The sequence below is a fragment of the Sphaerodactylus townsendi genome, linkage group LG01 (assembly GCF_021028975.2).
Source record: "Sphaerodactylus townsendi isolate TG3544 linkage group LG01, MPM_Stown_v2.3, whole genome shotgun sequence".
NCBI classification, from domain to species: Eukaryota; Metazoa; Chordata; class Lepidosauria; order Squamata; family Sphaerodactylidae; genus Sphaerodactylus; species Sphaerodactylus townsendi.
In genome coordinates this window covers 75,878,148-75,902,999 of record NC_059425.1, presented here as the reverse complement: position 1 = coordinate 75,902,999, position 24,852 = coordinate 75,878,148, and the positions used below count along the sequence as shown (strand labels likewise).

The window sequence follows — 24,852 nt, the reverse complement described above, 5'->3', positions numbered from 1 at the left end:
TGAAAAGCCCTTCAACCCATGACTTAAGAGTATTGGGAGCAAACTATGGGCTTGTTCTGCTGTTTCTGTTTCTTGTTCAGTGCCAACTATAAATCAACACGCCATGGTTATTGCTTGCCTAGTCAACCAGAATCAGAAGTGCATTTTTGATTGCGGTTTCAAGGTTAGAAAGCTGGGGGCACGTTCATTCGTGACCTTCTAGTCAAGTGTCTGGAGAAATGTCTAGGCAATGATGTAATGATTAACATGTTTTGCTGGGGACTGGGAGTCCTAGGGTTCACGATTACTACTCATCCATGAGGTGACCTTGGACCAGTGGTTCTCTCTTATCCTGACGTGCATCACATGGTGGTTTGGGGAATACAAAGGGGGAGGCTCCTTGGAAAATATATATGGACAACCACATCAATATTTTGAATGTGTTGACTGTGAATAGAACTGCTTTTCTCGTACTTTATTTCCTCATCCCTAACTTTCATTTCTCAAGGTGCAAGGAGATTTGTGACCTTAGACTTTGGCAGACCCATATTGTTGACAGATGTACTGATTCCAACTTGTGGAGATCTGGCTTCCTTGTCGATTGATATTTGGACACTTGGGGAAGAAGTTGATGGAAGGAGATTGGTGGTGGCTACAGACATTAGTACCCATTCTCTTATTCTGCATGATTTAATTCCACCTCCAGTTTGTCGATTCATGAAGGTAAATATCTTTTAAGTTTCTATTAAAGTTATACATGTTAAACTTTGTTGATTGTTCTTTCCTCTTTAAGGTAGTATGAATTGGCATCATAATTGTATTTTCTTTCATTCCAGATCACAGTCATTGGCCGTTATGGGAGCACAAATGCTAGAGCCAAAATCCCTTTAGGATTTTATTATGGTCATACATATATCTTGCCACTGGAAAGTGAACTGAAAATTATGCATGATCCTTTGAGAGGAGAAGTTGAATCTACAAATCAACCAGATATTGATCAGCACTTAGCCATGATGGTTGCATTGCAGGAAGACATACAGTGCAGGTCTGATGAAGTGTTTTCAACCCTTTTTCTTATTAACACAACTCCTTTTCTTGCTCTGATAGACATATATGTGCATTCTATTTTTTAGGAAGTATGTTTATTAACAGCGAATGTCAGCTTAATTGTGTGCTGTGTTTTCCTCCAACTTTTACAGGTATAACTTAGCCTGCCATAGGCTTGAAACACTTCTGCAAAGCATTGACCTTCCTCCACTGAACAGTGCTAACAATGCTCAGTATTTTTTACGAAAGCCTGATAAGGCAGTAGAGGAAGACAGCCGAGTCTTTTCTGCTTATCAAGACTGCATTCAGCTCCAGCTTCAGCTCAACTTGGCTCACCATGCTGTACAAAGGCTTAAAGTAGCTATAGGGGCAAGCAGGAAAATCCTGAAAGAACAAACTGATTCCAAAGAGTTGATTCAGATGTCATCCACAGAGCAGTTACGCACAATTATCCGATACTTGTTGGATACCTTACTGAGTTTGCTCCATTCTTCTAATGGTTGGTAGTCTGGTTAATTTTACCCGGAATTTGCTTACTGTTTCAGTGCCAGTATTATAAACTATTGGTTATTTTAGTGATCTTGGAGAAGAAATCTAGGCATTATGCACAACATAGTGGTTTTTTCCTACATAGTAAGTTGAATTCCAGTGTAAACAGAGAAAACAGAAAAGAGTAGGAAATAGTGTAGAGGCTGAAAGCGGGATGAAGGCACAGTCAAGGCTTAATCTGAAAGCTTTGGTTGTCTTCTACTTCGGCTGCCAGGCACCCAGGCTCCTGTCACTTTTACTGTGTGGTTGTACTTGGCTTCCTTGTTTCAAACACAAGCGACAACATGAAAAGTACTCAGGTAGTGACTTTCTTAGTTGAGAGATCAGTCCTCATGCAGATATACTACAATGTGCACAGTTATATCCTTTTCCACCAAAAGATCCTTAAGTGTGGTCGTGCGTGGTAACAATCACTCTGTTGTTGAAAATAGACCCAATTCTCTACTAACATCAAAGAATCATTTTTAAGTACGGCCTTTGCCAAAACTGTCATTCTGTGCACTGTTGAACATTTTCTTTGATAAGAGCATTTATATTGCCCCAACGACTGTTGTACAATAAATCTCTGCCTTTGTTCTCTGTAATGCATACGCAGCCATGTTTCGCCAGTGGTTCAGTTGAGCTTTTGGTGCTGCCATGGCCATTTTAAGACTGGCCCCAGAAGTTTCCTCTGTATGCAGCTCATCCAATGGCCATTGCAAAGAAGGTCCAGGAAATAGTGGCAGATTAATTCACAATTGATCTTAGATCTTTTAGTGAAAAGGGGTACATAGATCTCTGTGCTCGATGGCAAAAATTAAGGGACTGTCCTAAGGGCCAATGGCTGTAGTCTCTTTTCTCTGTACTCTCAAGGTAGCTCCCAGATAAATACTTAACTCATAATCATAAAAAGAACTACTTTAAAGCTAACACTACTACATTAATGAAGCCATCCAATACTGTTCACAATAAAACCTCATAGCATAAAAATACTATAGTGTGAAACAGAAAATATTATTCTGTTGTCAGAAAACAGAATTCTTAAAAAGCAAGTAAATGTTTGGGGAAATTAGTTTAGTTCCTTTGGCAGCTAAAGTTTTGTAAGGGTGGCATGAGGTATATACTAGGAGAGAAAACAGGTGGGGTCTTCCAGTTAGTACTTTTTATGCATTTCTTCCAATTCTAGCCTCTTGGTGTGGAGGGGTGGGAAGGTGGTCACAGTATCTGGTGGAAAAGTAGGAGGAAAATTCACGGGTTATTCCTCCATATAGTTGATATTTCATTTGCTGAAGAATCTGCTTCCATTGGGAGAAAAATCATCCATAGGTGTTAATGTTTCACATATTAAAGGAGAACACTCAACATAGATCAAGTTAATAGAATTTTGAGCAGAGTCATCAGTAATATACCTTCATGACAAGCAGTTTTTAGCTAATCCACATTGTGCTTAAGTACAGAAATGTGTTCCTTTTTAATTTAATTTGTCTTGTTTTCTTAAAAGGGCATTCTGTTCCTGTGGTTCTGCAAAGTACATTTCATGCTCAAGCTTGTGAAGAATTGTTCAAACATTTGTGTATCAGCGGAACTCCAAAGATACGCTTGCATACAGGCCTTCTCCTTGTTCAGCTATGTGGAGGCGAAAGATGGTGGGGACAGTTTCTTTCGAATGTTCTGCAGGAATTATACAATTCAGAACAACTTCTCATTTTTCCACAGGACAGGTATTTTTAAGATGAATTTTCTTTGCTGTTCAGTTACATTATAGGCTGATCTGACTGGGAAAATGTTGTTTAATATGGCATTTGAAAAGGTTCTGTTTGCCACTGGAACTCAGGCATAGGTAGAAAGGATTTTAAAATTCTTTCAGTATTGGACAAAAATGTATTTTTCATCGTTAAGACTGTCATCTTTTGTTTTCATTTTTTGAATATGAGTCATTTTGATTTATGTTTTAGGATGTTGCCGTCACAAGTGCTTTAAAATCTCTGTACCATGCATGTCCACAACAGATAATGTTTTAATTCTTTAACTGCGCAATCGGGGGGGGGGGGGGCAAGCCACCTGGAAGCGGTATTACCCCTGCCAGCACTATGCAAAGTGGCACAGATGCCAGAGTAAAGGCACTTAACTCAGCAGCAGGGCACTATGTGGCTTCACATGCCCTGAATCCGAAAGCTTGCCCCCACGCCATCACTTCAACATTGTTGGGGCATGTGCCAATGTGGAGGGGGCTTTTCCTGGGGCAGAGCCAACTTAGTTGACTCCAAGTGGAGTTTCAGCCCAGGAACACCCCGTTTAGTGGCACAGACTTTCACCACCAAAAAGTGTGGCCTAAGTCATTCACAACAGTGGACTTCCCTGGGAGAGAAGAGAATTTTCTCTTTCTTTCCTAGCACTCGCACTGCCGATTGCTGTGGTGCTGACCCCTGCTTCTGCTCTACCACTGTCCCCCTTTGGATTGGGGTATAAGGAGCCAGTAATGGGGTAGGGTGCGGTGGGGGGAGGAATAGTTACTAAGTCCTTTGTCTTGCTGAAAATGCTCATTCTTCTAGTTGTCTTGTTCTGTCCAGTTTAGCAACATAGTATTTAAAGATCAGAATACTTAAACATTTGAATTACAGTGTATTGTCGAAGGCTTTCACGGCCGGATTCAACTGGTTGTGGTGGGTTTTCTGGGCTGTGTCGCCGTGGTCTGGTGGATCTTGTTCCTAACATTTCGCCTGCATCTGTGGCTGGCATCTTCAGAGGTGTATCACAGAGGGAAGTCTGTTACACACTGTGTCCAGAGAGAAGGGAATGTTTAGTGGGGTATATATTGTCCATGTCCCAGGGTGTGGAACCAGTCAGTAAGTGTTTGGGTGGAACTTGTTATGCAAAGATGTGGTTAGGAACAGACCACCGCCACACAGCCCAGAAAACCCACCACAACCATTAGAATTACAGTTAACTTAGAATTCCATGTGTTTTTATGTTCAGGGTCTTCATGTTGCTTTCTTGCATTGGCCAAAGATCACTTAGCAACACTGGCGTCTTAGAAAGTTTGCTGAATCTGTTGGATAATCTGTTGTCCCCTCTTCAACCTCCATTACCTGTGCACAGGTGCACTGAAGGTAAAGTTCTTGTAGATCTTGTAGTTATCTCCAAATTGGTTTTCTTACTAAAGCTGTGCTTTACTAAGGAGGGGGGAGGGTTACACATGTACAAAATTTATGATCTCTTGCACTTGTTAATTTGTGTATGTTCATTTTGAATAGTGTTTAAAATATCCAACGTGATGAAGAAGTGAAGCTAAAATATTTTGGTTACTGTTGGTGTTGTGTATTTAACTAAATTTAACTATAGTTGCTTAAGGCACAGAGAGTCTTGACTGACTTTTCAGGAGATCTGTGGACTTGTGGAAAGTACTTCAATGTGTACATAGGAAAGGAAGTTAGGCATTCTATGAGGCAGCCAGGAGAAGTTGGAAAAATCAGCACTCTGAGAAATTTTAGGGACACTAGGACCCCACAAAGAATACTGCTTTTTGGTTCTATGGATGTGGACCCTATAAATACTAATGTCACTATTTAGAATGCTTTCCTAAATTACTGACCTTGCATCTTTTCTAAATATTTCAAGAACTACAGTAATTGGAAAATCATAATCTAGTACAGTAGTTCCTAACCTTTTTTCACTCACATACTCCTTGGCAACCCATTTCTCCAAAATTGTACTCCCATATTTGCAAACCCATTAAAAAAAAATTGTGTACCCCAGGTTGGGAACCACTGATCTAGTAAGTTATTGCTTTGGGTATTCTGTCGCAGATACCCTTTTAAAAAGTATATGGCAGCATTACCATAGCTTTATTTTGTTCCATTACACAGCAGGGTGGTCTCCCTGAAGATTTTATACCCAGTGGGGAGGAGAAATGGTGGAGGGGAGGGTTGAACCAATGATTATATTGTTTCTCTTAAACTGGAATGAATATAAATGCATCTTAATTAATAAGGTTTGTAGCTGAGTGTTTTCCTATTATGAAACATTTATTTAATCTAAAACCAAATAATCCTGTTTGAAGGTGTTCTAGACATTCCTATGATTAGTTGGGTTGTGATGCTGGTGTCCAGGCTCTTGGATTACGTAGCAACTGTGGAAGATGAAGCCACAACAGCCAAAAAGCCTTTGAATGGAAAAGACAGGGAGAGATTGTTGACAGGTACAGTACAAAATATTTTGAATAGTACAGTTTGCTTCTGTTCTCTGAGAATAGTTACAGTCCTAACAGTTGTTTTTAAGCAAGACTGAAAATAGTATATTGTTTCTCCTTAGCCTGTTTACATTTGTATCCTAAAGGCTTGGGGCTTAAAACATGTTCGCTAAAGTAGTGTTACAAAACAAGTGTTAAATGTTTAACATACATGAACACTTGTATATTAAACTTTTACCATTCATTTTACCATTTTAAGCACTTACCACTCAGGTATATCCTGAACATTAAATCCCAGGCCAAACAGACAGTCAGTATTGGTGGCATGGTACATACTTACTGAATGGGTACACCTGAATTTGCTTTTGGGGATGTCCATAGGACATAATGGCACCCCTACCACATTGTTCTTTCCCAGCCCTTGATTGTGTGCATGTAATGTGCAGTTCACTTTGATACATTTTACCATTTCTTCCAATGACAACAGTCAATTTCTTCCCTCTGCAACTCTTTTGTCCACACTCTCTGATCCTAGTTTTCCCTAAGGCTGTGCATGCAGGATTTGTGGTCAGATGTAGCTTTCCTATTAGCTGGGTAAATTGTGGTTTACTTGGCCAAGTGCACATAGGGGAAGAGAAGGGGAAAACTCCATTATCCAGTTCCAAAGGGCCTATAAGACAGAGCTGTTGTACCAGGCATGTTTGAAGCAGCTATAGTTTCCCATCACTGGCCTCTCCTCTTTCCTTTCAGTTTGGACATGAGAGGTTATATATCTTTCACCATTATTTTGTATTCTGGTTTTGGTCTATTTATTATGAAGTGTTGGAAGCTGCCTGGAGCCTGTGAGAGAAAGAGCGTCATATAAAACTAATAAAATAAATAAATATTTAGATTCTTCCTACTTAATGAGACTGGTACATGCTCTAGATGTTAGGAACTTCTACGGAATATATTTAACTGGATTAGTGTTCTGAATATTTCTGGCAGTATTTATGCAAATGCTCAATAATCTGTCATAACATTGTAGGATTTAATAATTTAAGAACCTTTCATTTTTGTCTGCAAGAAATGCCTACCCAATGTTCAGTTTGTGTATTGAAAGTTGAATTTTTATCAAATGGTAAAATTGTTACTTTCTTTTCTCTTAGGCAATCAATGGAGTTTCATTAATAATAATAATCTACATACACAGAGTCTTAATAGATCTTCAAAAGGCAACAGTAGTTTAGATAGATTATATTCCAGAAAGATCAGGAAGCAACTTGTTCATCACAAACAGGTAACTTTAGCTTACATTGGTAATTTAACTTTCCAAGTCTGTGGTGGGTTTGATTCCTGATTTCATACATGTAGGTTAGCTTGGGTGCACTGAGGTGAAGGGACAAATGGGAGGAAATTCCAGGTGCCTGGTTTTCCCACATCTACCATGAACCTAGCTGAAAGCATACAAGTGTGACAGATACTGACAATATAATAATTGCAGACAAGGGACCTGAGGAGATCCTATGTGTGCCCTGTTGGCTACAGTAGCAAATTTCTGCCTTTTGGGTAGAAGAGGAGCTCACATGAGTCTGACACTCAGGGCAAGGAGCATGGCGAAAATATTTAGGAACCACTGACATAAAGGTGGCAATAATTCAACTGCTGCTCTACTTAAACAGCTAAGAGGCTTAGCCTTGAAGTCAAGTAGACGGCAACTGATTATTATTCACAATATGTGAAAGCTCACCAGTTTCTAGTAACTTAAATCTTTTATTTAAAACTGGCTTTGTAATTCAATTCCGTTGGCAGCCTGTTAAAAGTTTTGTTAACATGCAAACTAAATTTTAAAAAATAATTTAACATTACCAACATATGAAAGTACGTATCTATTTTGCATCTTGTTGCTTACATTTTCATATACTTCTGTTAACATTTTCTTTTAGCAACTTAACTTATTAAAAGCAAAACAGAAGGCTTTGGTGGAACAGATGGAAAAAGAGAAAATACAAAGCAACAAAGGATCATCCTATAAACTTTTAGTAGAACAGGCAAAATTAAAACAGGCCACGTCAAAGGTATGATGTTCTGCAATTATATTTATTGTCTTGTGCAGAAAACCTACTATTTCTGCAAATTCAAAATATGTTCTGGGTTCATTCTGCCTCCTAAGGCTTGATCTGTTTGCTAATTCATTCACCTGATGTGTTACCTGGTTTTGGTACTTCTCAGTTGATTCAAAATAGGCACCTGTTAGTTCCTCATGGTGAAATTATCTGGGGTGTTGTGCTAGCATGACATTATAGCCTGATAAATATCCCTCAGCACTGTTCATGAATCAGCTTGAAGAACACTGCTAAGATACAGCATGTAACAAAAGTGGTATTAAAGTGTTTGCTCTCCTTTCTCTTTATTTTTGATTATTAAAAAGTAGTTTAGGGTTGAGAGCTGCATAAATACAGTTTGTGTGTGTGTGTGTCTGTGTGTCTGCTAGATTTTTGAAATGGCAACTGCAGTTCCACATAGCATAGCAAACTGCTTTTGTTGGGGCTGTTTCGGATATGGCATAGATAGCTGCTACTTGAAGAAAAAAGTGTTAAAATCACACTTTGGCAAGTCTAAAATAGCTCTTGGAATCTAACCTATGGTATTAGTTAATTATCCAGTGAATATTAAGAAACCCTTCATTTTTCTGGAGTTCTGCAACTAATTATTTCCTTTAATCATGTAAACTGGAACGCATTTATTTTATTCAACATGTAGGCCACCCTTCCATATGAGTTCAGGGCAGCTTACAACATCAATTAATAAACAATAAAATGAATAAAACATTCTTGTCTATTGTATTGTCAAAGGCTTTCACGGCCGGAATCACTGGGGTGCTGTCTGGTTTCCGGGCTGTATGGCTGTGTTCTAGCAGCATTCTCTCCTGACATTTCGCCTGCATCTTCACATCCTCTGAAGATGCCAGCCACAGATGCAGGCGAAACGTCAGGAGAAAATGCTGCTAGAACACGGCCATACAACCCGGAAACCAGACAGCACCCCATTCTTGTCTACTTCTCGGCACTATTAAGCTCCACTAAGGGGAGTAAAACAGTTAAAGTTACATTCCCATAAGGAATTGAAATTAGTATAGTTCCCCCCCAGCCTGATTCCTTAACCCAGCCTGATTCCTTAACCCTCTTAGAATATTTGACACATCTGATATTATCACTTCATCTGTCTAACTGAATTATGAGAAAGCAATCGAGGAATAAGAGGGGAAGTCCTCCTATGGATTAAAAACTATTGAGAAAACTCAGCAATCAAGAAATAAGAGGGGAAGTCCTCCTATGGATTAAAAACTGGTTGAGAAACAGGAAACAAAGAGTGGGTGTAAATGGGAAATTCTCACAATGGAGAGATGTAGGGAGTAGTGTCCCCCAAGGATCCGTTTTAGGACCAGTGCTCATTAACCTATTCATAAATGACCTGGAAGTAGGGGTGGGTAGCATGGTGGCCAGGTTTGCAGATGATACCAAATTATGTAGGGTGGTGAGAACCGCAAAGGATTGCGAAGAGCTCCAAGCGGACCTTGATAAATTAGGTGAGTGGGCTAAGAAATGGCAAATGCAGTTCAATGTAGCAAAATGTAAAGTGATGCACATAGGGGCAAAAAATCCAAACTTCACATACACGCTACAGGGGTCAGTGCTATCAGTCACAGACCAGGAAAGGGATTTGGGCGTCTTAGTTGATAGTTCCATGGGATTGTCAACTCAATGCATGGCAGCTGTGAAAAAGGCAAACTCTATGTTGGGGATCATTAGGAAAGGAATTGATGATAAAACTGCAAAGATTGTCATGCCCTTATATAAAGCAGTGGTGTGACCGCACTTGGAGTACTGTGTTCAGTTCTGGTCGTCGCATCTCAAAAAGGATATTGAGATAGAAAAAGTGCAGAGAAAGGCAACGAGGATGATTGAGGGACTGGACCACCTTTCTTATGAGGAGAGGCTGCAGTGTTTGGGACTCTTTAGTTTGGAGAGGAGACGTCAATCACCTAATGATTGAAGTCTATAAAATTATGCATGGGATAGAAAATGTTGACAGAGAGAAATTTTTCTCTCTTTCTCACAATACTAGAACCAGGGGGCATTCATTGAAAATGCTGGGGGGAAGAATTAGGACTAATAAAAGGAAACACTTCTTCACGCAACGTGTGATTGGTGTTTGGAATATGCTGCCACAGGAGGTGGTGATGGCCACTAATCTGGATAGCTTTAAAAGGGGCTTGGACAGATTTATGGAGGAGAAGTCGATTTATGGTTACCAATCTTGATCCTCTTTGATCTGAGATTGCAAATGCCTTAACAGACCAGGTGATCAGGAGCAATAGCAGCAGAAGGCCATTGCTTTCACATCCTGCATGTGAGCTCCCAAAGGCACCTGGTGGGCCACTGCGAGTAGCAGAGAGCTGGACTACATGAACTCTGGTCTGATCCAGCTGGCTTGTTCTTATGTTCTTATGAGGTCAGTCATACCAAAAGCAGTGGTCTTTTACTTTTGCATCCCAAGACCCATTGAGCTGCAAGCATTGGAAGACAAGCAAGAGGCATGGCACCCCATGTTTTCCCTTTAGCAGATCTTTACAATCAAAATGCATTAAAAAAGGGATTGTGACCCAACCCAAAGATTTACAGCCTCTGGCCTAATGGGCAGTACAGCATTTGCATGTTCAATCAGTTATTGATTTTCCATTGTATTTTTCCTTTGTGCATTCGTCAGATATAAGGCATACATTGTTTTATGGATGCTGTGTATGTTAGCGATGAGCTGAAAATTTCAGAAATGTGTTCTGTGTTTTTGACTTTTGCAGCACTTTAAAGATCTAATTCGTTTACGTCGGACTGCAGAGTGGCCTCGTTCCACATTAGATACAGAAGTATCAACTACAAAAGAAACTCCAGAAATTGAACCCCTTCCATTTACACTGGCACATGAACGTTGTATCTCAGTAGTGCAAAAGTTGGCACTTTTCTTGTTGTCAATGGATTTTACTTGTCATGCAGATCTTCTGCTTTTTGTGTGCAAGGTATATAATATATTACATGATTAACCACTAGCATTGGGAAAAGATAAATATATTCAGCCCTAAGATGTACCTGTGGCAGGCTGGCTTGATAGTTGACATGCAGTCAACATAGTTGATTGATGAATATATGCTATCTTCTGGACTAAGGCATGAACCTTAAAATCTGTATCATGGAACAGAAAGATTTCATAGTTGGCTCTTATTTATTTACTTTGTTTATTATCTCCTATTTTGGTTGAGACCAAGGTGAACTACACATATAAAAATTATGCAGTAAAGATCAGTATAATATGTAAAATAAGCAATTCAATAAAATTGAATTACAGTAGAGAAAAATGACATAAGAACTATATACTGGGGGATGCAAAGTTTCAGATACTTGATTTTTAGCTTTATTTTATTACATTTATATCTCGTCCTTTCCTGACTATAGTCAGGCTCAGGGTAGCTTACATCATGGTGTGTGAAATCAGTTTTAAAAATATATATAGTAATTAAAAACCTTATTAACTTTAAAATTCTAGTTTTAAAATTTCGATTGGCACAGTGAGCTACAGGGCACCTAAAGCTACAGTTCTATTTTGAATATAAAAGGTGCACTCCTGCACAATTTCATTTCACCACTTTCCTATTTCCTTTGGAAAAATATTCTTTTCCAGCCAGCTTCTGAAATTCTTCCTTATTTATGTTTATTTGAATCTTGCATAACATTCATTAGTTTCAATACCTCATGTTTGATACTAGTGCACATTTTACCAATATACTCAAGTTAAAGTGGCAGTTGTGTGGTGAACGTAAATGATAACATGTGGAATAGTTATGTAGACTGTTATATGATCCTACTTAAAGAATTCATGCATTGGAACCTTATTAAACCAAATAAGTCCTCGATGGACATTCAGCTGCTTGTTCTCATTACCAGTTGCTTTTGTGCTGCATCTTATGTAGTGAACTTTTCCTTGGAGAATTACATATCACGCTTTTCATTTTTGAAATTCCATTTCAGGTTCTTGCTAGAATTGCCAATGCAACAAGGCCTACAATTCATTTGTGTGAAATTGTGAACGAATCTCAACTGGAAAGGCTGCTATTGCTTCTAGTTGGGACGGACTTTAACAGAGGAGATATCTCTTGGGGAGGAGCATGGGCTCAGTATTCTCTGACATGTATGCTGCAAGATATTCTCGCAGGTTTGTTAAAACTTTGTTTCCATGGCAGGTGTGAACTGTTCCCACAGTGCAGAGAAGGGGTATCAGAGGCCCAGTGCACTGGGGAAGGGTATCAACAGGCAGCAACTTCACTGAATAGCCAAATCCCAAAATTTGGCATTACTGTACCATTGAGTAGAACCATGAAAGGACTGGAGGTGCAAGACAACCCTGAGGCCGTATCCAGGTCTCTGTTCTTTCTTGCAGTCCATGAGTTTACTGGAGAGTGGTGGTCTCTTCCTCCTGGCCATTCATCAGCTGATGTTGGGTAACACCACATTCCTTGACTAACTGTCCTTCATCTATCCCAGCAGAAGGACCCCTTAGTTGAGGGTTGTTGTTGGTTAGTATACAGTCAAATCTTGGCCATAACTGCTATTTATGAATTGGCTACTTCAAAAAAAAATCTATGTGTTTTGCTGGCTTTCTAAAATTATGGCATTGTACACACAAATTTTAACAACAGTTGTCTTATTTTGTATAGCCCAATTTTTCAAAATGGCTTCAGTATTTTATGGCATGTCAGTGCTTGAAAATGTCAAAAAATCACTTAGTTTAAAAGAGAAGATTGAATATGTGCAAGTGTTTGGGCAATTTAGATAAATTTGTTCTCTAGCTGTGTTGGTAAATGAGTTGCCTCTGTGACATGTAGGAGAGCTGTTGGCTCCAATAGCTGCTGAGGCCATGGAAGAAGCTGCAATGGGAGAAGATGCAGGAGCTTCAGCTGTGGACCCCGATGATTCTCTTCAGCAGTCTACAGCTCAGTTAGTGGAAACAATTGACGAGCCTTTAGCACATGATATAACAGGTAAGAAAAGATAACTGTGTAGGCTGGACATGATTTTTTTTCTAAACTTCCAATGTACTTCAGTTCAGTCTTTGCTTTTTAAAAGCTGAGCAGAAAGCACTTGATGACAAGGATGGCTCTTTCAATTTGACAGTATTTTGTGTTTTCCAGTAAAGTAGTTCTTATACAAACGAAAAAAAGTTGAAGGTGTGTATTTATGGGAGTTGTATTGCCTGTGAATTAAATCATGAAGACTCCTTTCACCTGATTCCTGTGGTTCTCAGACTGTGCTGGGCAATGATTTTGCATGACTCTTTAAATTACTGGTGCAGTAAAATACGCGGTTTTACCTATGTTTGTGTCTTCTATAATACTAACCATTAATGGCTCAATCAGGTCTGTGATGAAAATTCTCTGAGAGTTTTCCATATGGCACAGCCCCTGGTTCATCTCCTGCCATGAGCTTCTCATGTTTTTGGGTAGAGCAAAATTAAAACGGTTGAATGGGGATTCAAGCAGAGGCCTTCCTTTGGTTATGACAGTGTATCATGCTGAAAGTCTTGGGTGGGGGTGCCATTCTTTTATGCCATATGGAAGGTGTAAACAACTTCCTAATAACCTATAACAAGGATTTGTCAGTTTTATCTGTTATGGGACTTTACATTACTTGGCAGTATTAAGCTCTTTAAATCACCTAAAGGTACTCCACCTCTATCATCTTTGGAAAAAGATAAAGACATTGATCTTGATTTACTGCAAGACCTGATGGAAGTTGATATTGATCCTTTAGATATTGATTTGGAAAAAGATCCTCTCGCAGCAAAAGTCTTCAAGGTATGGAACACGTGAGTTTTCAAAATAGCTCCTACCTGTAACAATCTGTTTTTCCCCCAAGTTCTGTTGTCCTCTCCATCTTGCTTATATGATATCAAATGCTTTGTTTTGCATGTAGAGATTATGAGAGTGAAGTGAATAGATACGTCACATAACATTCTGTTTTCCTACTTTTTTCTGTCCAGTGGTTCAGGTATTGGAACAACTCATTTCTATCTTCTAGGAGGCAGGTGGTTCTTTATTTAAATGAAAAAAGATTTAACTACTGCTGGATTAGAAGTGTTTTTCATTTTCTGTCCAGAGCCATCCTTTATTTTATTTCCTCATTAAATTACCTTATTCCACTCTTCAAAATAAAAAATGCATCAAACTGTACTCTGTCTCACCAGAAGATCTCAGGAGATTTGTGAATCAGTCGCCACTTCTGCCTATTCCTAGCGCCTACCCTAAACACGTTCGGGAACTTTAATTCCCTGTTAGCTCCCTGTCATCTGTGTATGTTCTTTTTTTTTTTTGGTGGGGGGGGGGCACATACGTCACATAAATATAGTTTAATAGAGTGCAGTGGTTTTGTCAAAAATACACATTTCTCCCTGTCCTTCCATAGGAGCCACTGAGATATAGCTCTGTGCAGAATCCATGTGGAGTTCTGAAGCCTGCAGTCAAAATGCTAAAAAAGGGGGCACACCCCACTCTGTTCTATAATTTGAACCCAGGACTTGGGAGAGCTTTTACTTCACATCCATTGTGCAAGAACCAGGGAAGACATCTGGAGGGCTGGTTGCTCCTTCCTTCCTTCCTTCCTTCCTTCCTTCCTTCCTTCCTTCCTTCCTTCCTTCCTTCCTTCCTTCCTTCCTTCCTTCCTTCCTTCCTTCCTTCCTTCCTTCCTTCCTTCCTTCCTTCCTTCCTTCCTTCCTTCCTCTCAAAAAACTGACATGCCAGGCTTGGCTGCTGAGCCAGGGGCTTCCTGATGAGTGTGGGAACAAAGTTGCAGACCCAGTCTTCTTTTATTCCTCCTTGGACTCTGATCCTGGAGCCAGTCTCACCCCCAGCCCCACCCCGCCTCCTTGCTGAGCACCTCTCCGTTCATCAGCAGTGGGCGGTAGGGGGGGGGGGGGGAGGAAGCAGTAGCTACTCTGGAGCCGCTTCTCCTTAGCAGGGGCTCTCAACCTTTGCTTTTTGTTTGCCTTAGTGGTGGAGCGATGTTTGTTGGGCACACAACTACTTTCATGCACAGCAGCAGCAGTGTTGCCTTCCTGGCTTCTTTTCTTTTGCTGCTAGCTTCCCAGGAGTGATGGATTAGCCACTGAGCCCACTTGCCAAAGGGATGCAGGGAGGACTGCGCATGCAGGCTTGTTTATCCAGGCTGATTTGTGACTCGTTGAAATTCCCTAAAGCGGAATTGATTTGCCTGGGGCTGGTGCTGTGAGCCTGGATGGGGACAGCTCATCCCTTGTCGTCCTACCCTGGGGAGCAAAGTAGCTCCAGCCACCCTCTCTTTGCACAGTTGCTCCTGAGATGGCATTTGGGGTGTGTTTTCAGTGTGCATTTTCATGCAGAGTGTTCTTTTGTTTCATCCCCAAGCCTCTAGTGTGGCTTCTACACCCCAACTTGGCTGGGGTGTGGTGATAAGAAGGGTTTTTGTGTGAGTCTGTGTTTTGCATTCAAAGCAGTGGAAATCGGAACTGGGAAGAGGTGAGAAGAGAAATGTCCAATTGATCTTTCCCTCTATGTGGATCTTCTTGCCTACACCTTTTGCTCTCAAGTTTTCTTTAGCGCTCATTCATTCTTGGCTCTCCTTTTGCAATTTGAGCAGAATGCTGAAGGTTGGAAGCAAACTTTTTCTTTGCTGTTGGACCAAAAGGGTATCAGCCTGGCTTGGCTTAAAACTTGTAAAGGAAGCTGCCAAGAGGAGCCTGGTGGGGGGTGGGGCATTCAGACATGTCCACAATAGTAGTCACTGAGGAGGTTTATGTTTTCTGTATGCAAGTGAGCCGGCCACTAAAGTCACATTGGTGTGTGTGTTACACAAGCAGTGGGCTACGTTCAAGAGGGGAAAAATTCTTTCACTTCTGCCATACCACGAACAACCACACTTTTTGGTGGGACAGGGTATAACTGGCTATTAGGAGAGCATTTGCAGTGGCCTGGTTCAGATGTGATATTCCCATTCTTAGGAATCACAGCCTTTAATTTCTTATCTCCTCCCACTGTTGTCCCATATGAGTTTTTCTGCTTTGTTTGCTTTGAACAGTGGCACAATATTTGTTTCCTTATTATTATTGCTAATTAAATTTCCTGGGCTCTGGTTACAAATGAAGTTGTGGTTGTTGTAATCCTGTATTATATGCTTAAAGCAGACTCTGGGGTGGGAGTGGGAATTTTTATGAGAGGAAGTATCGTGAACCCCTGGTACACTTCTAAGGAATGTTCTGGCTGTCACACTAGGCCAGTGTAGTATGTGAAACGTTTGTGAACATGGCAGTAACAGAGCTTGTTATATAGTATTTCTTAACTAACTATATTGACTTCAACTGATCTTTTTGATTTAACCAGAGCAGTGACTGAATCAGTTTTTGAAACAAAGTAATAAAACCACATACATGATTAGGACATTTGACTTACCTTTTCCCTCCTATATCATACAAATACAGCTGCTTATTTATGTAAGACGTGGTTCACAGTTCAATAGAAGAGCACAGTGATCTGTTAACAACCCAGCATAGGTGTCAAGAGTCTCTAGCTAACATGCCCTGGCATTCCTCATGGACAAAGTTTCTCAGTCTATCCATCTTGATAACCTCTGAACTGGAGGACATAAACAAACCCTTGAAAAGAGACTATTACTGTGATGGCCCAAATAGTTTCTCTCCTCAGGATGTTCAGTCCCACAGCTGCCACCAAATTGCATTGACCTGTAGCCACCAAAAGTGATGTCCACTCCTTTTTCTTTTATAAATAAATACTTAGTAAGTGCCAATTAATATCTGTACCCTTAATTCTTCCCCTTACGGTAGCTGCCACCAGGAATAACCCCCCCCCCCCAAAAAAACCCCAACCCTTTACCTCTTTTTGGTAGTGTGTACGAACTTATAAGGCAAAGTGGATGGCCTACGTGGGCCTAACAAAATTAGGGTGGGATTCTAATGTTTCTTCAAAGTAAGTAAGTTCATTTATAACTGATAGGTAACTTCACGATTTCAAGCTAAATATTTACAAAGTAAGATCAAATCAACCGAGTCAACAAATACTTTGACTTCACTCAACATAAATTCACTCTGATGCTTTCTGATAACTTCTATCTCATATAATTCTCTCAGACTCTCTGTCTATTTTGTCTAACAGTTTATTGAGGCTCTGACTTTCTCTGTATACACTCTGACACACTGACTTAATTCTCTCAACACTGGGTGTTTTCACTCTGAAGTCCTAACACATTCTGCCATGCTCACACTGAGCTTTAACACACTCTGACACTCCCAGTCCTTTCACTTTGAAATCCTGCCACCTTCTGCCCTCTCTGACTCTCAGTTTGTGTTCAGCTCAAAGTTCAGTGCATATTTAGTGTTCCATGCATGTGGGTTGAGTTTCAAGCTGCGTATACATGAAAAGCAGTGCGCATGTCACCTTCCTCAGTGTGCTACAAGATTGGCTCAGCCTCATCTTGGCATGGAAATTATGTTTTAAACAAACATTACTTAGAAATAATTTCTCTCATCTGCATCTCTTCACTAGTTTCAGCACATCATCATTGAAATGGATGATTATTTTTAAATACATAAGTACAAACTATGTATTGTAATTGTGAGGGAAATGAGGTTTTTAAAGGCAAGTAACTGCATACTTTTTTATTTAATTAAAGCCAATAAGCAGCACATGGTACGACTACTGGGGTGCAGACTATGGTACATACAATTACAACCCTTACATTGGAAGTGTTGGAATCTCTGTGGCAAAACCACCAGTTGCGGCTGAGAAGAATGGCTCACAAACTGTGAGCGTATCAGTCTCTCAAGGTAAGTAGTTAGGAATGTACTTGTTTTTTTAAAAAATGGTTTTGATAAGAGCCGTTTTATAGCATGTCCTTGCCACATCTCAGGGTGCTTTTGAATGTTGCCCTGAGTTTAAAAAGCAGTGTGGTTTAGTTAGGAGAAGGGGCAGTTTGCTTAGGAAATGCAGATCTAACAGCCTGCTGAGCAATCATATATGTTTCTTTTGATTGTGGCCACAGTCTGAAAGCATTGTAATCAGAAAGTTCCCATTAAATTAATGTTCGTGCCAAAAAGTATGAAAGGTATGTTGCTGCAATTAACATCCACATATGGTTGCCAGTTAAGATGGCATTTGACTTTATTTTCCAATTCACTAATTATTTCGATACCTGGTTTTTGCCATTTTTCATGAATTTAACAATATTCTATCAATTCATTGCAAAAGGTTCCCTTTACAGCAACTAGCATAAGACCCATCTCTTAAAGATTTGAAAAATATTTTTGTTTGAATACAAATTATTTTTATTTTACACAGTTCTAAAAGTTGACTTTTATGTTCATTTCCATAGCTTTAGATGCTCGTTTAGAGCTTGGACTTGAGCAGCAAGCAGAACTGATGCTGAAAATGATGTCTACTCTGGAAGCCGATTCCATTCTGCAAGCATTAACCAACACGTCTCCTACATGTAATGTTGCAGTTAAATCTACACATCTCCGATTGTTATAATATTGTTATAATATTTTCTTTGTTAGCACGGATGCTCTAAAGCTTTATGTTTTAAAATGTGACAGCTTAGTACACATCTGGGCTTCCTAGTCATACATGCCTTTTAAAACTGATTCTTCAAGCAATGGGACATGTCCTGTATAATAATGTAAGAACCGTGTTAATATATTCAGTAGAGAGAGCACCATGTCGCAGCAAGAAGATGCTTATTTTGAGCTCCTTTTCTCAGACCAGCATTCCTTTTTGAAAAGGTTTGAATGGCTCATTTGAAGCACCAGATTCTTTTTCTTGTTAGGTGTTCTGTAAGGAACAGATGTAGGCAGCATCCCCGTTCTATTTCTTGATAACAACAAAAACTTCCCTAAGATTCGATGAAAGTAATTTGCTTCAACCATTATAGAAGACTGGTTCCAGCCATTCTTCTTACCTTCTTAGGTTTGGAGGAAGGCACCCACCCAAGTCACTCTAGTATTCTTGCTTCAAATACCACATGTTTCAGAACTGTAGGTAGTGGGAAATGAAAAGTAGCTTTATGATTCATGGTACATATCAAGTGTCAGAAGTTTGTCAATGTTCCATATGCTAATTAACCCTTCTGAATTGGTAACTATTCCATGAACAGATTCTAACATTGGGTTGCTTGTTGAGGGTGAGTAGAAAAGATGGAGAAGTGAATCTGACTCCTGTAGGTAGAAAAAAAAAAGAGGAACAAATAGCAAGAAAAAGAGATACCAAATGGTAACTTCAAGTATTTTCTCAACAGTTTCTTTTGAGTTCAGATCTCAAGATTTTTGCATGGGGGAGGGGGAGATTTACTAGTGGAATTTCAGAAATTGGAGTTCTTGCATAATAGTCAGGATAAGACCAGAAGCTTCTTTCTGAAGATCTTCATAGAAAAATACTTCAACAGAAGTTGCTCCCTAAAAAAATTTAAACACCTGTGCAATTAAAAATACACTATGTTGTCACTAAAAACCATAAAATTTCACTGATATCCTGAATAACAAAGCTTGGACTGCTTATCTGAATTGATACCTTTTCATCTTTGGGGGGTGGGGTTCTTGCATTCAGTTTAAATGATACGGAACTGATTTGTTTATTTTGGAAAATTAAAGGTATGAGTTCAGTGGCCAAAAATGAAAAGCTGCAACTTCTTGGTAATTGAAAAAACCTTGGGGTTTTCTTTTTAGTAACTCAGTCTCCTAGCGGAACAGATGACTCACTGTTACGGGGGCTGCACACAGCAAGTCAGAACAACCAGTTTATCATCCAGCTGTCTTCCATACCAATGTTAAGTACATGTTTCAACAAACTCTTCTCCATGCTACAAGTCCATCATGTTCAGGTGAGTAATTACACTCTTGAAGCTTGCAGCACATTCTCATCATGTTGGCCTTGGGCAGTTCAATGCAGAGGGGAAGCAGGTGCACCACAGCCAGGGATGATGCAGTCATTGCGCCTTCTAAGAGGCTTGATGTGCAACCTGACAGAGAAACTCACCCCACCTCTGTGAAAGCACACTATTCAGCACAATGGACTGAGCCACCATTTTTGCTGGTGTAGGTTCAGGCTGGCAAAAGGGAGGGTGTTCCAGAGCCAGAAGCGCTCAGGAAGCCCATTAACGCCACCCCAAAGATGCCCCCTTCAGTGCTGGCACAAGCTCCAGCACTGAAGGAGTGCTGCCACCACAGCCACTGGTACCCAGGTATCACGCTGCATGTGGCTCCTCAGGATCAGCATAAGTGCCCTGGTGCTGGTGTAAACGCCACCTCATGAACTTTTTTGCTTCCTTCCTCTCCCTTGTGGATTGCACTGTAAGCCAGTTACCCAAACAGGGCAACCACCATTTATTGAACTCCTATATATTGTGACTTTTGGTAGATAGTCCTAGTGAAAAGCATTGAGCAGTGCATTAACATTAGATAGCAATGTCAATAGGCTACAATATCTTGAGATGAATTTCCAAACTACATAATTGTAGCTCCTAAAGGAGCATTTTTTCATTTTTAGAACAAGAGTATTATTACAGACCACCATAATCAGATCAGAAGAAAGTTCTCATCTGGAGTATATCTTTTACCAGGTTTTAGAGTATAGTTTTTTTTAACTATTACAAAGAAAAATGGTTATACAAAGAGTGAGACAGAAGACAGAATATTGCAACGAGTGATATAATTTCAAAATTATTAACTTGTATTTTTCTTTAAAATCATGCTTTATATAGCGGACTTATGCCTTTATGTTACGGGGACAGTTGAAACATTACCCACTGTGTAGTAAAAGCTATTATATTTTTAACTATATATATTGTATATGTGCTGGTGGTAGTTACTCTGATAAAAATAATATATGAAATTGCACACAATCCAGCAATAAGACTGCTTCGTAAAGACCTAGAACGAAGAAAATAATGAAATGAATGCTTGTTACGAGCTAGCTTACTTCTCTAAAACACACCTCAGACAAGCATTTTGTTGCTTTCTGGTTTATGAGAGAGGAATACAACCATGTCATCTCATAACTCATTCCAAAATCTTGATAAAAATAGTGTAAAGTTCTTGCTTGTCTCTACATATGTTCTTATTACCTCATTGTTGGGAGTTGTCAGTGTGCACGTGTCTGTTAGGGTTAGGGAGAAGGGGATGGTCCTATTTAAATTACTGTTGAAGTCTGCAGATGGGTGACAGGTTTTCCAATTTGGTGTTTAAATAAGAATGTACAGTTTTAAAATTAAATATTACCTTGCTACTGTTTGGCACAGAAATTGTGATGCACTACAACAGAGGATAAATAATGCTTGGATGAAATCTCAAGCTATCCTCAGGTTCTCAACTGTAGAAAGTGGCTCGGTGGTAGATCACATGCTTTTCACAAGCAGAGGTTCCAGATTCTTTTTTCCCCAAAAAAACATTGTGTTGGTTTATTTCAGAGTCCTGGAAAAACAATCTTTATACCATATATATGGCTGTTCTTTCATAATTCAAAATGCTAATTTAAAAAGATTGGAGACTCTGTGAGGTGGATTATGTGAACCATGAATAGAAGAAATTTTCAGCATGGAAAAGAGAAGTGGGGAGGAATCTATTTGGAAGTTCCAGGTTCAACCTCTGGCAATCCAGTTAAAGGATTTAAGCAGCAGCTGATGGAAAAGTCCTTTCTCTGCCTGAGTCCCTGGAGAGCCACTGTCAGTGATAGGTGATGCTGAGTTAGAGGAGCTTGCTAGAATGTAGCTTCCTGTGTTTGTTCCATGGTTTATCTGTTGTTTGTTTGATTACAACTGCATGTCAATTTTCCCTAGCTTGAGTCCCTCCTACAGTTATGGCTCACATTAAGCCTGAATTCTGGGTCCACTGGGACTAAAGACAACTGCAGTGACATTTTCTTGTACAATGCCAACCGGACACCTGTCATTACTTTAAATCAAGGTAAGCTGCCATCCTTCCGTGTTTGTATGTTACTGCACAAACAGTTTAATGTGGGATTTTAAAATAGGTGGGCATTCTTGTTATAGTCAACACTAAAATTTCTATTGTATTAAGAGGCATATAGATTAGCTCTGTGTTAAAGTGATAGATCTTGAATCTACCTTCACATTACATGAAAATATAGAAGTGCTGCAGAGGGATTAGGTATCTAAAATAAGAGAATGGGCTGCAAGATGTAAAACCCTTTAAATAATATTTCTATTGGAATTGGTTGAAGGGAACTGAACAGAAATGTTTTGGTACTCATACTGGGCTTTATGGCTAAATTGGCCTGCATTCCACTCAGATCTTCAGAATAAGAAGCAGGAATTGATAACTTTATATACCATGTTATCTATAAATGTTTTGTTTATGTAGATGTTCCTGTGAGTTTATGCGTACATACCCTAGTTTCTTTCCTATCATATGGACTTTCATTGATATATCATAGCTTTGTGTGCAGATATCTGTTCCAGCTGACCCATGTGCCCTTCCAGCAGTATGTTAATTGAATGGGAATGGCCCAGACTTGCCTCTGTAATTGTGTTTTTGTATATACCTCCCTGTAGAATGGGACTGAAAATCCATGTAACATAGAGACTAGAGCAGTGTTTCCCAATCTTTTTGACATTGAGGTATCCTTGACCTTGCTCTTCATATTTCATGGTACCCCGTGAATTGCCTCTGCCACAATATTACTCCTGCCACCCCCACACACACCTTCCCCTCCCAGTGCCCCTGCCTGCCACCCCCCACCTTTGGTGCCATGTGGGCGGTGATTCTGCAAAGGGAGGGGGCCCAGTAGCGTTGTCACGGTACTGCTGGGACACGCTCACAGCACTCCAGGGTACCACAGAACCCCAGTTGCGAATTGCTGGACTAGAGTGTTGAATTAGGTCAGGGTCGACCGGAGTTCAATTCCCACTCAGCCATGATGATCATTGGATGGTCATTGGCAAATGACATTGTTTCAGTTCCCTTCATACTGGCTGAGCATACCTCACAGGATTGCAAAGGAAAAATGCTACCCGCAAAGGAAAATGCTACCTGTATCTTCTTGGTGGAACAGTGGTCTAGTGATGTAATAGATCCTAGGAAAAGGGGTTCTCATTCCTGTGTGTAATTGTAGCTGAAAATGGAATAGTGAATATGTACTTCCCTATCTTGTTTTCCCAGTGCGGGAAAGCTTTGTCTCTGCTCATTGTATGTACCCTATCAACTCCTAATCACCTCTTCATTCTTTAAATGTGGGGCCAGAATTTGTTTTCTTCTGACTGGAGATTGTGCAAATATCTTAATAAATATGATTAATGTGGTTCTTACATTACTTCCTACTAGTAGATTTACAAGACTGGCTATTGAGTGTAAATATAAGATCCAGAATCTTTTTATATGGTGCCTGAAACTTTTTTCTGTCAGTGGGCCTGAGCATCTGTTCCCTAAGTAAGGAATTTATCCACATGTTATCACATTGCTTCATAGGAAGATATTTGTGTTTAGGGGATTGCTTAATTCCTGCATGCGAATCATAACATGTTATGAACATGTTGACGCCATGTATAGAGGTTCTAAGATTACTTCTGGGGAAAAACACACATACAGAAACAGTTCTGTCTCATGTCATTGCTGACTTGAGAACAGACTGAATCTCATCTACTAAGCAAGGTGAAAGATAACAGGAATATGCTATTGTCCTTGGTTTCATCCAAATAGTAAAACGTGGCCCTTAGGGCCAGATATTGCCTTCTGTTCTGGAAGGCATCTGTTGTTTTCTGTTAAGCACTGGTGAATCGGTGTACTTTCTCTCTCCCATTGCTCTTATCTGTTTAATCTCCTGCACATTTGCTTGTTACTAGCATTCATTTAATGCGCTATTCTGGTTGAGACGTTTTGAGATCTCTGGCCTAGTAGAATTTTCTAGCATTTTCCCTTTCTAAAAAGTATTATTTCCTTTCCAAATAACAAAAAGTTACAATAAAACAAAAAATGCAACTTGCCATCATGGTATGCAGTGTTTTTGAACTTAGTGTGTTTATTGCAGCATCAGTAACTAGCTTCCTGACTGTCCTGGCATGGTATCCTAATACCTTACTGCGAACATGGTGCCTTGTACTTCATAGTTTAACTCTCATGACGAACATGCAGTTCAACTGTAAGTTTCTTGCACTTATGACTATTGCGCTAATGAAACCTAAGTGTAAAACTTAGCAATTGTCGTCTACTTTTCTTTAAAATAGTAAATTATGGAAACTACTTTTGTTCAGTTTGAATAAAGCAGTAGACATTCCAAAAATAAGACAGCATATCCTACCAAGTCTACTTGACCAAACTTTACATAAGTGAAAGGCCCTTTCACACTTGCACTATACACTGGCAATAACTTGGAAAATGCATGCTGTACAATAAACATTGATTTGCTGAGATTTTAAAATTTAGTTATTGGGTATACAATGATAGCTTTTGTGTTTCTAGTAGAAAGAATAAGGGGGTTATTAATGTTGTGACTGTTTGGATGGGTCCATGTGGATAACTAGCTCTAGGGTGTAACAGAGATCTTGCCTAAATTATCCACTTAATCAATCTATTATCTTAAGGAGCTGTCAGCTTCAGAGCGGGTCAGAATAAAGAATCAGACACAACTGAAGCTGGCAAAATGGGCTGAAACAGCGACAACAAAAATATTTCCCAAGTAGAATTTTACCTGAACTATTGAATAATGTTATATGAAAATTGTGCAAAAAATATAATTGTGCTGCAACTTTTCTTTGGTCTTAAAGCTGGTCCCAGCAGTGCCATTACATCTCAGGAAAGTACTGCCCAGCTGTTGGTGTCAGATCCCAACCTCATTCAAGTTTTAGTGAAATTTCTTTCTGGAACCAATCCTCATGGAACAAATCAACACAGTCCACAGGTAATGTTATTAAATGTGGTAACGATATAAACGAACATGGTAGGCATTCATGTTATCCTAGTGCCAGGGATTCTGGAATATTATTGAGATACATTTTGCCTATATCTTAATGACACTATGATTAGCTATG

The 24,852-nt window shown here is 39.7% G+C and overlaps 1 protein-coding gene across 5 annotated transcripts in view; it reads left to right on the top strand.

The window, feature by feature from the left end:
- Positions 1-24,852, top strand: part of BIRC6 (baculoviral IAP repeat containing 6) — a 160,796-nt gene that overhangs the window by 53,775 nt on the left and 82,169 nt on the right. For 4 of the 5 annotated variants that reach the window (XM_048484188.1, XM_048484170.1, XM_048484179.1 and 1 more), the window contains exons 27-44: positions 488-702; positions 816-1,024; positions 1,179-1,525; positions 3,056-3,275; positions 4,531-4,664; positions 5,615-5,752; positions 6,892-7,022; positions 7,669-7,800; positions 10,584-10,799; positions 11,806-11,989; positions 12,660-12,815; positions 13,495-13,628; positions 17,491-17,644; positions 18,190-18,306; positions 19,538-19,692; positions 21,646-21,772; positions 23,853-23,963; positions 24,589-24,722. In XM_048484188.1, coding sequence (XP_048340145.1) covers positions 488-702; positions 816-1,024; positions 1,179-1,525; positions 3,056-3,275; positions 4,531-4,664; positions 5,615-5,752; positions 6,892-7,022; positions 7,669-7,800; positions 10,584-10,799; positions 11,806-11,989; positions 12,660-12,815; positions 13,495-13,628; positions 17,491-17,644; positions 18,190-18,306; positions 19,538-19,692; positions 21,646-21,772; positions 23,853-23,963; positions 24,589-24,722 — 3,014 coding nt within the window. The remainder of the gene's footprint in view (positions 1-487; positions 703-815; positions 1,025-1,178; positions 1,526-3,055; positions 3,276-4,530; positions 4,665-5,614; positions 5,753-6,891; positions 7,023-7,668; positions 7,801-10,583; positions 10,800-11,805; positions 11,990-12,659; positions 12,816-13,494; positions 13,629-17,490; positions 17,645-18,189; positions 18,307-19,537; positions 19,693-21,645; positions 21,773-23,852; positions 23,964-24,588; positions 24,723-24,852) is intronic. The other variant, XM_048484197.1, reaches the window with a different exon arrangement.